This window comes from Phragmites australis, chromosome 19 (genome assembly GCF_958298935.1).
Source record: "Phragmites australis chromosome 19, lpPhrAust1.1, whole genome shotgun sequence".
Taxonomy (NCBI): Eukaryota; Viridiplantae; Streptophyta; class Magnoliopsida; order Poales; family Poaceae; genus Phragmites; species Phragmites australis.
The window spans coordinates 18,974,873-18,991,987 of NC_084939.1; the positions used below are offsets into that span (position 1 = coordinate 18,974,873).

General features: G+C 46.6%; 1 protein-coding gene across 1 annotated transcript; it reads right to left on the bottom strand.

Annotated features, from left to right (window-relative positions):
* Window positions 1–14,026: 14,026 nt before the first annotated feature.
* LOC133899929 (probable carboxylesterase 18) lies at window positions 14,027–15,572 on the bottom strand. The gene has a single exon (XM_062340969.1). It carries the CDS (start codon window positions 15,305–15,307, stop codon window positions 14,273–14,275), a length of 1,035 nt encoding a protein of 344 aa, XP_062196953.1. The 5' UTR covers window positions 15,308–15,572; the 3' UTR covers window positions 14,027–14,272.
* Window positions 15,573–17,115: the final 1,543 nt, after the last annotated feature.

Consider the following 17,115-nt stretch of genomic DNA (forward strand, 5'->3'; position numbering starts at 1 on the left):
CTCTGTCTTCGTGTAGGATCTAGGTCACCCTTCGCTTGGACCTCCAAAGGTCTCCACTTGGTTGCACCTTCGGTGTCCCTTTGGGCGACTCCCTCGCAGCATCGAGCGAAGCCCTTCGGCTAAGTTGCGAAGGCCCAACGAAGGCTTCGGTCATCCTGGCTGTCGGAAACGTTCCTTCGGTGTGGAGATTCCGAAGGGTTCCTGTAACACGACAGATTCATGGTAACTGTAAGTCTTGTTAGTTTTCGGCATCCGTGGAGGTCTTCAACCCGATGTCTGAAGGGGCGTGTGAGACCATTACCCAACATCAGCCCCCCAGGGGCAAGGTTCCTCCTCGATGGGCCAAACTCGTGAATTAGATGGTATCACCGAATGCCGTCTCCTCGGCCCGTCGACGGCCTCTTGCTATACGAGTTACCTTTTGCTAATCAACCCCCTTGCTCACCCGAAGGGTCTAACTTTTCTATAAGTGACGGTTTCATTCTCGCAAGACGGTTCAAATTTTGAAATGTCGGTTACTATTCATTTGTCTTAAGTACAATTAATGTGACGGTTCAATTTCCAACGCGCGCCTTCTCAACTACTCTTGAGTTGACCGTTATATATAGACTACCTCACGGTTCATTTGTTTTTATTGAGCCTCTATGTTCAAGCTTGCGCGTTCATCTCTCTACGCTTTGCACGAAGCTATTCACCATCCTTCGCACTTCAGACCGAAGCCAAGGCAGGTTGATCTGATGGCTCTGAAAAGCAAATCCGGTAAGCCGAAGACCTACTGGATCAGGCGTCGAAGGTCGATGAAGGAGTCATGGCCAATCTGAACATAGAAGGCATGATAAGTGATATTTCGAAGGTCGGGCTTCCAAAGGACCAAGAGACTCTGACGTCGGAAGATGACAAAGCCCTTGTCTTCATGGATTACTTTCGAGATAGATTTCTCCTACCCTACAACGAGATGGTGGTGAAGGTCCTTAAGATGTTTGAGATCTTTCTCCATCAGCTAACGTCGAATGCCATTGTTCAGCTTAGCTTTTTCGCCCAGGCGGCAAGATCAGAAGAAGCGAAGGCCTCAGCCAAAGCCTTCATTATTGCCCACTAGCTCCGTCACTGGTTGAAGCCGATTTTTGTGGATGACGTTCAGAGTGAAGCCCACTATGGCTGCATGAACTTCTCTTATCGAGTAGGGTTTACTACACCTACCATGGCCTACAAAAACAAATGACCGAAGGATTTCACACACTAGTGGTTGTGCCATAAGGTAGATAAAAGGGATTATCTTGCATCTAAATACCAAGATAACAAAGGTAATCACGCCCTTGACGTGCAGCTAAAGACCTCCCAACGGGAAGCGCTTGAAGCCTTTATGAGGTGTTCGATGCACCTGAGCACTCACAACCTCATCGAAGAGTTCCTTGCTGTAGGGGTCTAGCCGCTAAGCGAAGGGTGGACCATTCCATCCTTCGAACCAAAGGGGCCAGAGGGACTTTGCGGCCCTCAGTTTGATTTTAGGGGAAAACCTAGGGCCTGTTTGTTTCAGGCTACCTCTAGCTTCTGCTTCTGTCAGAAGCCAGAAGCCTAAACAAATAGGTTTGCTGAAAAGTGGCTTCAAGAGAAGCCAGAAGCCTGCTTCTAAGGAAATGAACTAGAAGCTGAGAAGCTAGCTGAGAGTAGCTTTTCTGAGAAGTAGTGTGCTGAGAAGCTAAAAAATTGTTGTAAAATCCAACAGCTAAAATCCAACAGCAACTTTTCAGAAAAGCCAAAAGAACAGTTTTTTAGAGAAGTCAAAAGCAGAAGCCCAAACAAACAGGCCCCTAGTATGTTTCTTGGCCGACCTCCCATTAACCTTCAATTTTCTACTATTTTCTTAAGTTTTTTGTACTTTGCAACAACTATGACGGTCGCCAAGGTGGAGGCTGAAGCCTGGCTTCTTCTAGGGAAACTCACCTTAGCCAAGGGCAAAGCCTGTACCGAATAGGCCCTCGGCCGTTGACTCAACCAAATCTTTGAGCTGAGGAGCCTCGCCTGTGGAGATAGGCCAAATCTATTTGGGTCCTTGGCAGGCCATACCAAAGAGGGTTGCCCTTCGAACACTGGCACTAGCGAGACCTCCGCCACCTAAGACCAGAGAAAGAGGAAAGGTGGAGACCCTCCAGTTCAAGGAGCCAAGAAAAAGAAGGCCATTGCCTTGAAGAAAAGACCTCACCAACTGGCCTTTGGTGATTCTAGGAGTGATGATGACATCATGGATCCCGAAGCCATTCAAGCGGTGCCTCTTTGACAAGCGCTTCCGAAGGACACATCAAATGTGTCCTTCCCTTCACCAAAATGCGCTACAACTTCTGCATGAATTGACTTGGCTGCTCTCATGATTGATAATGATGACAACGACGACGACGATGAGCCGCTGGAATCGCGAGTTGTTGTCAAAATAGTGGAGGATGAGAGGGAGACCGTGTTTGGGCACGATGAGAGGGTCGAAGGGCCAGAAAATACCAAAGAATCTAGCGATGAGTGAGACAGCTCATCCTCTAGCTCGGACCTCGGCTCCTCCAAAAGTCATAGAGCTTTGGAGACTGGTGAGGAGGGGAATGCTTCACCACTGCCACATCATCATGGTGGCAAAGACCTTATGTCAGTGGGTGCCTCACGCAATGCTAGAGTTATTGAGGCCGAAGCACTGCGACTAAGTTCATTTCAACCAACGACTGGAGATGTGAAGGACACGAAGAACATCTTTGATAGATTTGCCCTCCCCAAACTTGAGATACAACTGACACATAAACCTACTTCTGAACTCACGGATACCTTTGACGTCGTGACAGCAAAGGTAGCTTCGATTATTATTATGCTCTCCTTCGCACACTTGTACTTATAATCTTGCTACACAACATGCTTCTCACACGTGCTATGCGCAAGCATGCGGAACAAGCGGAGGCTTACACAAAGGGGCAGAGGCAATGAGGGACATGTTGCTCCAAGGAGTGGAGGCTTACACAAAGGGGCAGAGGCAATGAGGGACATGTTGCTCCAAGGAGCGGAGAAGGCCAAAGACAAGCTTGGTGACTATGTCTGGTAAAGAAAAATGGTTGTCCTGCATGCGCAGGAATTGGAGACGGAGGTAGACACCCTTCGTCAACAGGCAGAGGAGTCCAAAGTATGCGTGTCAGAGCTTGATGTCACCTTCGTGGGGGAGAAACTTGAAAATCAATGCCTAGCCAAAGCATTACGCAAGGCAAGGCAACTTGCTCAGGATGTGGTCTAAAGACATGTTGAAGTTTTGGAGCCAAAGGCGCTAAGGGCTAGCGAGATTATTGGCAAAACTCTTCAAGAACCAGGTACTTCGGCCTCAACTCCAGCCTTCGACCATGGCGACCACGAAGACCTTCTTGGCTGGATCGCAGAATCGTTTGAAGGCCTTCGACAAGCAGCCCACTTATATGGTGATTTTTGTGCCATGATTTCTAGCCGAAGTCTTATACAATCTTTGGAGATGACATGCTGCGACCACCACAAAGCACTACAGAACCCTTCGTTCCGCTACCCACCTGACATGTCGGCTGGGGCGGTGTCAAAGGCATTGAAGGCCGCTACTAAAGCTTTCACCAGTAACTACTGGTGCCAACACAGGCGTGACCTTGCCCTTCGAGAGGTGGAGAACAACTGACGAATGGTAAGTACCTTTTTATTCTCGATGCATTTGCATTGTTTTATTATTCTCTCACTTATTTCTGTCTGGCATTTGTTGTAGGATGCTACGAAGACCAGGGATGCTTCGACCACTACAAGAACCTTTGTTCCACCTACTTCACCGCCTACCCCTTAAAAAAGAGCTACTGAAGCACCCAATGTGCCCGAGTGTCTAGAGCAAGTTTGAGCGAGGGGTGACATTGTATCATCTTTTGTGTTCGAAACATTTGACGTTTATTGAAAGCTTTGTAATATATTTTCGCTTAATTTCTTATTAAATATTTTGACAATTCTCGCTTCCTGCGCATGTCCTTCCTTTTGATTCTGTGCAGGTACTTGAAAGTGTTGTCCCTATAACTGTGATACAAGACAACTTTTTGATGTCATGGACTTGCTAGGATTCATTCCACCGCTGCCACCCTAACATAGAATTTGATAAATATTAGTGACTGAAAGATAGGGTTTATGACACTAGAAACGCTAAGTCAAATGTATTTGGGAGTCATTTCTCCCTTTGGACTTAGATATCCAAAGGGTTGAGCAGAAAATCCGTAGGATAGAGCACGAAGATTCCTACCCTCCATTAGGGTTCCTTAAGTCGAAACTTGAGCCGATGGACAAAGAGTACAACCCAACCTCGCTCATGCACTTTTGTTATCGGCAGCAACCTTAGCCTTCGCAAAGATCACCATTTGGTGAAGGTCATGGCGCGCCACCTGTGCCTGCGCATGGCATTTCTTCTAATTGTTACGTCAGGTCCCCGCTGGACCCGATAGAGCCTTTTCCCGCAAGGCGAGGTATCACTTTCCAACTTGGTCGCGATCAAATGTATAAAAGTTTTGTAAATTCTAGCACTGATAAATTTGCATAATTAATTCTTGCTATTTTCTATTGCATTTTTTGGTTGAGCCTTTGGCCCCCAACTTTTTAGCCGTAGGGACATTTGGCAGCAACGTGCACGAAGCGTCGATCGAAAGAACGCCCCCTGACTTTTAAGCTGTAGGGACCTTCAGCAGCAACGTACGCGATGCGTCGATTGAAAAAACACCATCCCTCCTCCCAACTTTTAAGCTGTAAGGACCTTCGGTAGCAACGTGCACGAATCGTCGATTGAAAAATGTCGTCTAGTTGAGCACTGCATCGACAAATTTTTAGTACTTTTGCTCATATCTTTTTATTTGAAGACCAATTTCATATTGGCTGAAAGCTATATTCATCTTTATTTTTGCGATCCAAGTTGATTTTTTTTCTTTCGTCATGTATGTTACTCTCATTTCCAATTCTTGTAATGCTTTAACTTTGTTCATACCTGTTGGGACCGAAATCCCAGACAAGGTGAGCCTTCGGATATGGGGATGTCGAAGGGCTCTCAGAGTGACACGTGTTGGAGGCGGAACAGTTTTTTGATACCTCTTTCGGGTACAGTGTGACCCTATTTATAGCCCGTACCTGACGACCACAGGTGCAGTTTACAAATCCTACCCCCTCACCTGCTACATTCTCGGAATATCCAGGGGCATTATGGTACAAACGAGCATAATTACATAATTACAGCACTACCCAGACGACCGAAAATGGGCCCCTTGACTTCGTGGTGATTCCTGTCTTCGAAGGATATCGAAGCCTCCTCCGCTCGGATGTCCATCGGATAGCCTTCGTCCCTCGAGTGAAGGTCGGCTCGCATCTTCGCCCGCTGCAATCGCTTCGGACCGCGGGTCTTGACTTCACCCGCCAGCCGAAGGTATCCTTCGTCTTCGCCGGTACGGGAGATCGAAGGTGCGGGCACGCCTACACCCTTCGAACGACGTAGCTCTACGATCTTTGCCGCTTGTAGATGAAGTCCCTAAAACAAAACCACAACGGCAAGCATGCAGTATTTCCAGTAGACTTCATGGTTCCCTCCGAAGAGGGGGGGGGGGGGGGCGGGGGATCATCCCCAACAATACCGAAGTGTGTAGCCCCCACTTGGGTCTAGCAATACAAGCTTTTCCTTATTCAAAATCGGAGGTGTGCTGCCTTTGATTCGAGGCTTAACATTACTTCTGCATGTATACATGAAGAATAAACACTTCGATGCATTGATATAATGCGTGTGTGTAGAAAGTAAAACTTCAACACATGCATATAGAGAATAGTCACTTTGATGTGCTTGACACTTTTTCTTTCTACAGGGGTGCATTGCCTGGCGAGGGTGAGCAACACCTCGACTTTTTCATGCAAAGATGCATTGCCTATGTTAGGTTGAGTAACACTTGTACCTTTTCTTTCTGAATGCCTATTTTGACTTCAGTGCAAGGCTAACGCCTTTAGCCCCCATCTTGTTTCTAATCCGAAGAATTGATTAAGTCTTCGAAGGGACGGCATGCGCTCTTAGCCCCTGACAAGAGGTGTGCTGCATTTGTTTTAAGGTCAAGCAACACTTCACCTTTTTTTCTGCGGGTGTGTACCCATCTTTAAGTCGAAGGGTAAGGTGTCAGACACACTTTGACATTCATTACCTCGACTTTTTTTCTAGCTAGGCTTTATCTCGTCTTATTTCATTGATTGGTGTGCATCCTTCCAGCGAAGGCTTGCATCACTTCGATGATGAATCATGCATAAATTCTATCGAAGCACGTACTTTCTTGGGGATAATTTCATATAATCAAAAGGGTCTACAAAGGTGACTGACTTGTTAAAAACCTCACGCCTCGATGAGGGGTTTCCCCTGTGAGGAAAAGAGTACAACATATGTACATTGCTTGAATTGAAATGCAGAATTTAAAATTGTGTAAATGTAAATTTACTACAAATGCTTCACCTATTACTACGAAGCCCCCCTTTTTATGTCTTACACATAATAGTTGTGAAGGCTATCCGCATTCCAAGTGTGTGGAAGCTCTTCTCCTTCGAGAGTACCCAAGTGATAAGACCTAGACATATTTGAACTCTTCACAAGAAAAGGTCCATCCCATTTGCTTCATAGCTCTCCCACAATTGAAGCATTAGGAAGCCTTCGGAGCACAATATCTCTCGGAGTGAACTCCTTCAGAGACACAATCTTGTCCCTCCATATTATTGTTTCCTCCTGGTACTTCACCAAATTTTCAATGGCTTGCACTCTGATTTCTTTTAGTGCATCTTTTGTTAGTAGCTCTTCATTCTGAGTTGTCTTAGTGGTGACCCAAAATGACTTGTCTTTGCATTCCTCTGGAGTCATAGCCTCTTCACTAAAGAGTAAGCGAAATGGCGTGAATCCTATTGGTCTTGTTGTCATTGTCCTGAGTGATCATAGTACCTTTGGTAGCTCCTCGACCCACTTTTCCTTCGGGAGACCCTGCAGTAGCCTTGCCACACCAGCCAAGACATTGTCATTCGCTCACTCCATAGCTCCATTCAACTGAGGATGGTATACCGAAGCAAAATGAATTTTGATGCCCATGTATTCGCAAAACTGTTTGAAGCCTTCGCTGTCAAATTGTGTTTCATTGTCAACTATTACTTCATGTGGAACATCAAAGCGACAGATGATGTTTTGCCACAGGAACTTTTGAACATTTCTTGACATGATCTTCGCCAATGGAATTGACTCCACCCATTTGGAGAAGTATTCAACTGCCACTACAGCATAGTGAAAGTTTCTCGGGACGACTGGCAACTGTCACATGATGTCAATCCCTCCATCGAGCCAAGGGCCAAATTGGTGGGATGAGCTGTATTGCTGACAAAGGCTTGTTAGAGCCCTTGGCCATGTATTGGCATTTCATGCAGATTTAAATTGTGGCCTCTGCATCGGAGATGGCCTTCAGCCAATAGAATCCTTACTTGAATGCTTTTCTGACGAGTGCTCGAGTACCAATGTGCGACCCACACAACTCTTTGTGTATTTCTTTAAGCAAACTTTGCCCTTCTATATGGGATATGCATCGAAGCATCGGTGCACAAACTCCCATCTTGTACAAATCAGCCTCCAGAATCTTGTAATTTCTGGTTCTTTCCACCATACACTTTGCCTCTACTTGGTCTTCGGGCTCGTAATGCCATTATATAAGATCGCCAATCTTCACTCTCAACTACGGTGACATGATGGGCTGCTTGCTGCGGGGCTTCAACAGCTAATAACTTCAAATTCTGATAAAAAAAATGGCCGGGGGCATTGATAGTTGTTGTGTCGTAGCTTTTGCGAGGCCATCGGCTTTGGAATTATCATTTCTTGATATGTTCTTGACAATGAAACCCAAAAAATGGTTTTCCATGCTTTCATCATGTATTTAGCCAGCTCTGGCTCTTTCGCCTGGAATGTTTTATGGCTGTGTATTGCAGCTTAATGTCCAAAGGACAAGACATGACTGTTGCGGCTAGCTTCTGAAGCCCCCCAAACTCCGTCACAATATATGATCCACACTGGGTCTAATGATATTTTTTCGTAGCCTTCGGCCAACGGTGTTCAATCTGCCAAAAATTCCGCCAAGGCTTGAGATTTTATCATCGTCCGTGTGACGAAGGACAGTGTAAAAGGTGCTATCTCCGTGGCCCAATTTCCAAATCTTCCCGTAGCCTCACGATTTTCAAACATGTCACAAAGGGGGAAGAAGGTTGGTACCATTATCTTGTGATATGTGAAATAACACCGAAGCTTTCGTGAGGTCATCACCACTGCATATGCCATTTTTTCATCTCAGAATGGAACCTATTCGGCTCCGCCAATGCCTCTGAAACATAATACACCAAAAACTATTGCACTTTTTCATTGGCTTACATTTCTTGCACAAGTACCGCGCTTACTGCCAAAGCAGAAACCGCAATATACATTAATAACTTGGCCTTCCGATCTGGGCTAGTCAACATTGTAAGCTTCGTCAAATATTCTTTTAACTCATCCAAAGCATTCTTCTACTATGCGCTCCACCTAAATGAGTCAAAGCCGTTGATGGCTTTGAAGAAAGGCAGGCTTCACTTAACTGATCTGGCAATGAATCGGCTCAGAGCTACCAATCTTCCAGCCAATTGTTGTGCCTCTTTCCTATTCTTCGGAGGCCTCATATCAAGTATTGCTTGTATTTTTTTCTGGGTTTACTTTAATGCCCCTTTCCGACACCAAGAATCCTAACAACTTTCTGGCACGGACATAGAATACACACTTTTTTGGATTTAACTTTATACCCATGCTTCGAAGATTACCGAAAGTATCCCAAAGTTCATCCAAATGATCACCTTCTTTGATGCTCTTAACGACTATGTCTTCGATGTATGTAGATATGTTCCTTCCCAACTGCTACTACGGTATAATCTAGACCAATCGGGTGAAGGTAGCCCCACATTTCGAAGGCCGAAAGACATTCTTACAAAACAGTATATCCCGAAGGAGGTTTTGAAGCTTGTTTTTGCCTCTTCCTCCTTCGCCATCCAAACTTGGTGGTATCTCGACTATGTGTCCAAAAAACTTAATATTTCACAGTCAGTTGCGGAGTCTATCAAGTAGTTAGTGCACGACAAAGAGAAGTTGTCCTTTGGATAGGCTCTATTCAGGTCTGTGAAATCCGCATATTCTCCACTTGTCATTGCTTTTCTTGACTGACACTCGGTTGGCCAGCTATTCGGAGCGTAATGCTTCACGTATGACCCTAGTGCTGAGCAATTTTTGCATCTCAGCCTTTAATGCATTTTCTCTTTCTTCAGCATTTTCGTAAGCCTTTGTTTCTTTTGCTTTGCCTTTGGATCAACATTCAGAGTGTGTTCAATGATATTTCTGCTGACTCCTTGCAAATCCTTCGATAACAATGCAAAGACATCTTTGTTGTTGCGAAGGGATTCTATCATTCTTCACTCAGCTTCTTGTATCATTTCAGCTCCTATAACCACAAGCTCCTATAACCACAGCTCTCTCTAGTCTATCCTGATACAACAACACTTTCTTGGTTTGGCCTTCGGGTTTAGCCTTCGGCACCCGTTGTGTCTGAAATAGGTCTTTGGCTTCTAAAGGCTTCGATAAAGGTTCTGTCACCACATGAACGTTGCGCTGGCCTGGAGTAGTTCTCACTTCAATTCTACGGGCCATTTTTTGATCTCCTAACACCAAGATGAAGCCTTCGAGGCTGAGCATTTTCATGCACAAATTACTGTGGTGTGGTATTGCCCCAAACTTATTTAGTACCCCTCTTACGAAGATTGCATTATATGGGTACGATATATCGACAACATCAAAGACAGTACCTTATGTCCGAAAGTTTGACCCTGCGCCAAATGAGACCGGTATCTCGACCTTGCCTATAGTGTTGATTGCTTTGCCAACGAAGCCTAGCAACAGAGATCCAGTATGTTGTAAGACATTTTGTTGCATCGAAGGCATGAGCGAAGATGATATCTGCCGAGCTACCGTCGTCTATCAGAATATTGTGGACTTCATTTCCTGAAATGTTAGTCACGATAATGAAGGAATCTATATGTGGGTATTCAAGGACCCTCATGTCTTCCTGTGAGAAGGTGATGGGGACATGAGACCAATTTGAATAGAAAACAACAGGGCTTATACCAACATGGTTAACCCTTTAGATGTTTTCTTTTCGTTGCCTCTGGGACTCAGACTCCTAGTTAGAGCCACCAGTGATCGCCAACACCATGTTCAATCTGTGTGTTAGTTTGTTTACCAACCTGGTGATTTCTGGGGGAGCTTCGATTGCATAACATGGCAGAGGTGGTGGAAGCAATGCTCCACAAGCCGCTGATTGGGCATAGGTTTGATCTGGTGAAGCCGAATGTCCTAGAACATATGGCTGCATTGAAACCATTGGATGCCATTGAGGAGAAAATGCCAAAGGGTTTGACCCAGAGGCTAGCCTTGACCTTGTTGAAATTGCCACATGTTGCTCAGCCTATAAGGCACTGTGTAATGCACTACTCTTGCAGGGTTGAAGGCTTGCTTCCCTAGGCCTTCCTTCATTGCTACAATGTGTGGACATTGTTTAGTTGTATGAGCAATACCTTTGCCGTGTAGCTCACAATACAGTGTGCTCAGGTCACGCAATGCCCATCCTGCTTGGTCGCCTCAACCTCCGCAGCCTCTATTGTTTTGGCTGTCGCGACCTCCACCACCCAGGACTTCGATGACCTCTTGCAAGACATCCTCAGGCTTGGATTCTATGTGGTTGATCTCTTTTTGCTTCGAAATATACCCAAAGATTGGCTTTTCTTCGAGTGCTTCGGCCTGTCTTTCAGTTGGTCACTACTTCCTTCCTTGCTGAAGGGAGAAAGCTTCGATGTTTTTAGCACTGCCATTTTTCTCTTCCTTCATTGATGGTTTGCTTCGGATCTTGCATATTCCTCCATTTTATTGAAGATTTCCTAGACACTCTCTGACCTTTTGCGTGTTAGCTTTGCTGCAAGCATCCCTCCTATGATGCCCTGGACGGCGGCATCGATGATTGTGTCATCACTCACGTCCTTTGCCTAATAGTGCACATGTACAAAACAATGCATGTAGTCTTTGAGTGGCTCCGTCACCTGCTGCTTAACTATGAAGAGGTCACCAACCATGACTTTTTCTGCACAATTGCCTTGGAAATTGCAGAAAAAGGCATCGTGCAACTGCTTCCACGAATATATCGACCCGGGAGGTAAGGCGAAGTACCAAGATCTTGCTATTCCTTTTACTGCCAACACGAAAGCCTTTGCCAATGTCATGTCATCTCTGCTAATAGATTCGACTACTGCCAAAAAGCTCTTGACGAACTCCCTTAGATATGATTCTCCATCAAACATCACCACTCTTGACATTTTGAACCCCTAAGTCCAAGGCTTGTTCAGCAAACCAAAGGATAGCGGAGAGTCTAGGTCGCATGTGCATGACTTGGGCTGAAGATATAGGGTAGCCTGTGTTGCAAACGCTGATGAAGGGTGGAGGTGTATCTGTCTCATCTCCCTCATGCTGCAGCATGCTAATTTGGCCTTGCAATTGTTCCAGCATTCTTTTGGCTTCGTCATCTCATCGATAATATTCAGCCACCTTTCGACTCATTAACAAGCTCTCTAGCATACGCTTCTTTCGCACTGTTTGTCATTCTAGGTCTTCAGCTTCTAACCGTGTAGTTCTTTCTGTTTTAGTTTCTTCTTCGTCTTCAAGATGATCGAATTCTTCATGCTCTTCAAAACAAGGAGCCTTTTCATTGGCTACTGCCGAAGCTTCGAAGTGAGTGTGAAGCCTATTCTCTATCTTTCGCATCGAAGCATTTGCATTTTCCTGGTGAGTTAGCTATTTGCAAACTCGACCACCCACAATGCTCAGCATGACCATGTCATTTTCTTCTTCTTGGCCCTCTTCGAGTGCGTCGATCGAATTGGTGACCAGCTTCACCGCAATCCGAGGGGCAGTTGTGGTTGTGTCTCCCCCTCGGAAGCTGTTCTGTCTATAGTGTTGCTGATTTATCATCGCCATTTGGCTTCTTTTTTGGTGGCATTGCTTTGGAATATGTCGATCCCCATGGATGATACAATTGTTAGGAACTAGCATCGCCAATAGAGTGGTGAGCGTTTGAACCCCAGAGAAATCCGAAGGCTAGAGGAAAATGTACACTAAGTGGAGAAGCCTTTGTTGGAATTAGTGTCACCTGTCATGTTAGTTACAGTTACATCCTATTTTTAGGTCATACTCAACTATTCCATGTTACAGTTTATGAGATTATTCCTTCAACTACCACATGCTCCGCATATTCGAAGGTATTACGATACTTTCATGGTCTTCGGTCGCTACCAATGGTCCTCCCTTCCACTATGTCTTCACCTTTTGCTCTATCTTCGTGCAGGACCTGGGTCACCCTTCGCTTAGGCCTCCAAAGGTCTCCACTTGACAGCACCTTTGGCGTCCCTTCAAGCGACTCCTTCGCAGCGTCGAGCGAAGCCCTTCGGTTGAGCTCCGAAGGCCCAACAAAGGCTTCACTCGTCCTGGCTGTCAGAACCGTTCCTTCAACGTGGATAGTCTGAAGGGTTCCTTCAGCTTGCCTAAGGGTTCCTACAACATAACAAATCCACGTAATTGTAAGTCTTTTTAGTTTATGGCATCCGCGGAGATCTCCGACCTGATGTCCGAAAGGGCCTATGAAACCATTCCCCAGTACTATCTTGCAAAAAAAAAAAACACATATTACTAAAAGTATGTTATTTTAGTACAAATTTGCTCATATAAAATAAGTGGGCGAACTGATGAAAAAGAAATCATATGAAAATTTATAAATCGTTTATACCACTACAAAAGAACGAATCTTGAAGCATATTTGACAGACAAAATTGGATGAAATGACAGACATATTCATGCGAATGATAAAGTGCAACCGCCTTTTCAAAAAATTATTTAACTAGGTTTAAAAAAATTAACAGAAAACCAGAGAAATTAACAGAAAACCCACCATCCAGATATGGACAGTTTGTAATTCCGTTGTCTAGACACTGGTTATGTAGGCGAAATATTTGGTGCAACCATCACATCCCAACCCTACATGTTTGTTGAAGTCATCAATGCTTCTCTAAATTTCCGAGTCCATGCAGCTTGTGATTGAGTACACTTGAGAGTACCATTCGGACCATGACCAGGCAGCTTTTGTTCAATAAGTGCAAAATATGGATATGGCCTATGCCGTCTTGTTCGACAATTCTTGTGATTGTGAAGTGGCGCTAATGTTGATGTACGATGTAAAAACCTACTATTACTCGGCAGACATCGTGTAGATAGAAAAACAGACAGGGTTACGCATGTGTTTTGAGAACTTCTACAGAAAGGTTTCTAAGAAATATGACAGTCATTTGTTTCATTTTATTTCAGAAATTTTGGTTTACCTGAAGTAGGTAATGAGGGAGAACTGGAAATGATGGCCTTGGGCAAAACTGCAGTTCATTGAGTGCAGTCGTCTTGCTCAGGTCGACACAAGAGTTGGAGAAAGACAGAGATGGAAACTGTGGTTCGATTCTTAATTTTTGTCCTCTTGATCCTGAGAAATCACTACTGTCATGGCCAAAAATAAATAACCCGCACAATAGTCTATTTCTGTTCACCTGCAAAAGTGGATTATCCTGTTTCGCTCCTTCCAATGGTACCAGCAAAAGCAAATTTCCATGTTATCGAAACATCATCGGTCTGACCTACTTTAGGATTTAGTCGAAATAGAGTGTGTATGCACTTCTATGAGTTGTAATGATGTTTTTTTAAAAAAATTAAATGTTTATAGATGCATGGTGAGGCGAAGTAACGCATCGTGTCATTTTCCTTCGCTCGGCCTCTTGTCACAACCTCGCACATCTTCTTATTACCCGTCTATTTTGGTCCCTATCAGAAAATTTTCACCCTCCACCACGAAATCACCGACTTAATTAGTAACTTAATTTATATCACTCAGCAGACACATCATACAAACTTACCAAAGTAATCACACACATTTTCTTACCTCTCTCGATCACGCAACCGCACCTGCTTCTCCAAAAGGCCACAACACAACGAACGACGCACGACACGCCACCCCCGACCAAACACCTCACTGCTGCACCGCACACGCCACGACACTGACAACGACGACGAGCACGCGGCCGAACACCTTCCCGCGCGCAGATGATCCGGCTCCGATCACTGGCTGCTGCCGCCGGCACCGCTCTCGGCGACGAACTCGGCGATGCGTACCATGAGGTCGCGCGCGTCGTCGAAGTCCGAGAAGACGTAGAACGCGTGGATGGCGTCCGGGTACTCCACCACGCGGACGTCCTTGCCCATGCCCCGCAGCATGTCGCCGTACTGCCGCTGCCAGTCCTGCAGCGGGTCGTAGCCGCCGATGGTCAGCAGCACCGGCGGGAACGCCGGGGAGTCGAGCCCCGCGGCGGCCGCGGGGGAGGCGAAGTTGGCGGCCTCATGGGTGCGGTCTGCGTCGGGAGGCAGGAACGCGCGCCACATCCAGTCGGTGCGCGCGATAGACACGATGGGCGCGGCGCCGTCGAGGCGGAGTTCGGACGGGGTCCGCTCCTCGCCGCCGAAGAAGGGCTGGATGGCAACGACTCCCGCGAGGCGGACGTTCCTGAAGGAGGCGGCGTCCGCGGCGTAGCGGCGCGCGACGTGGTGGGCAATGTTGCCGCCGGCGCTGTCGCCAGCGAGGAAGCAGCGGGAGACGTCGAGTGGAAAGGGATGGTTCTTGGGGTCGTCTAGGAAGCGGAGCGCCGCAAGCCCGTCGTCGTAGGGCGCCGGGAACCGGTGCTCGGGGGCGCGGCGGTAGTCGACGGAGAGCACAGCCGCGGAGGCGTACCGCGCGATACGGCGGCAGGCCGCGTCGTAGGCCGGGGACGCCGCGGAGAGGAACGCGAACCCGCCGCCGTGGAAGAAAACGATCACTGGGAGGGGGGCGCCGGGGCTGGACGTCGCCTTCGCCGGGTGGAAGAGGCGCGCGCGGAGGCGGAGGGCGCGGTCGAGGACGACGTCCCGGGAGGCGACGCCGCGGCACGGGGAGGAGATGGCCGGGACGCGCGGGTCCAGCAGGGAGAGCGCGAAGCGGTTCAGCGTGCCGTCGGCGCGGCGGGTGGCGTCCGTGACGCGGTCGACGACCCTGAGGGAGAACCGCATGAGCCGCGACATCGGCGGCTTCGGCTTCTGCGGCGCCGGTGGCGTCTCTGCCATGGCCGATCGCAGGGCTGATGCGATGGATCGATCGCCTCTCGAGGTGGTGCTTTGCTCTTTTATTTATAGTGGCCTGGCCGAGAGTGTGGTTTTCTCATCTGCGTGAGCTACTCGTCCTGCTTTCTCGAAGGCTGGATTGCGAGTTGCCAATCGGTAGGTAAGCACAAAGGCAACATCGCATCACCGATTATCTCATGCAATTAAGCCAGAAATCTAGAATACCCGCGCAATTTAATGTCACCAATGTAACACTATTTACATCTTGTTAATATACATTATTACCCTGTAATATCACTACTACATAAATAATTTTATTTGCCACCTCATTACTACCGAATCAACTAAACTAACAGTGATACGATTTTTTACTGCAGGTTCATAGGAAAAATAATATCACTTTCGATTCTAGAAAAGAACCCGTAGTGATAGTAAATTATCACTGTCAATTCGTATAGGGAGTGATACTAATACTATCGGTTCATAATAACAACTAGCACTGATAGTGTGATTGGACCCGAATTTACTTCTAATGCAATTTGGCTCTCGGTCCTCACGTCCGGCTCGCAGGGCGCAGGCGCAGGCGCAGCCTCCAAGCAGGCTCCTTCGAGTGGCGGTCTTCGTGCCAAGGCGATGGCTGGCGGCAGCCTCAGGGAGAAGAAGCGGAGGTGGCAAGGCCCGCACCGCGAGTAAAATGCCTTGAGCACCTCGTGAGCGTAGCTCGGGGCGGCGAGTAGAGCAACCGAGCCGAGGGAGCGAGGCAGGTGACATGGAGGAGAGAAGCGCGAGGGCAGCGGTGGTGCGGCGGCTGATGGCGGTGAATGCAGAGTCTGGACGCCAACGGGCAAGAGCGACCTCATCTACGTTTTTTTTGGCAGCAGGCTTCGTGCCGCTGTGTTTCTTGTGTATGGCAGAGCAAGCTCGAGTTGGCACGGCAACATCGGTGGAGTGCGTCGGCGTGCGGTGGCAGTAGCCGAGCCAACTTATTTATTTATTTGTTTGTTTCCTGAAAATAACAATACTACCGGTGAACAACAATGGGCAGTGATAGCAATCCGACTATCACTGCCTATTGCATACTACCGGTTCTAAAATTAGTAGTAAAAGACAGTTTGTAACCGGTAGTGAAGGGCTATTATGTAGTATTGTGTATCATGCTAAAACTTTTGAAACAAGGCCTTAAAGTTGAGATTTGTTAAGGAATAGGTTTGGGATGAATTTAAAAATGATAAGTATTTCTTGAGTGGAATCATAAAATTCCGTTAAACAGAAGGCACGGCCAAATCGCAGGCCACCAGATCACTGAGCCTTAAAAGTGATTTTAAAAATGATATGTAGTTCAGGGTATATATCTTAGGTATCAAGATATCATGTGTATGAGCTTTCCGATTATGACATGTAATATTAAAATAACAGTTCTGATTTTTTCAAAGTGGGAGTGTGCAGCTGATATGAGTGATGATATTTATCCTAATTTACTTCTTTATCTTCTAAACTTTTTTTTGTCATGCATCTGCTTTTATGTAATGGAATTGTGAACTTCTGTGTTACCAATATTAGTGCATACATAAGAAGTGAAAATTGGTGGAATATACAGCCAATCTCCATAATTATCGATAGTCCATATAACAATATGTTGATCATGTTTTGCCAGCCACCTCCCCCCCTACGTAGAATTCCTGGCTCCGCCACTGATCTCGTTCCTCCTCAACCCCTCCCTACTCTTCTTCTTCCTCTCCCTAGAACTTCAGCAACCCCCCCCCCCGCCGCCTTAAGATCCACCCCTGCATATGCAAGAAAACAAAGCTATG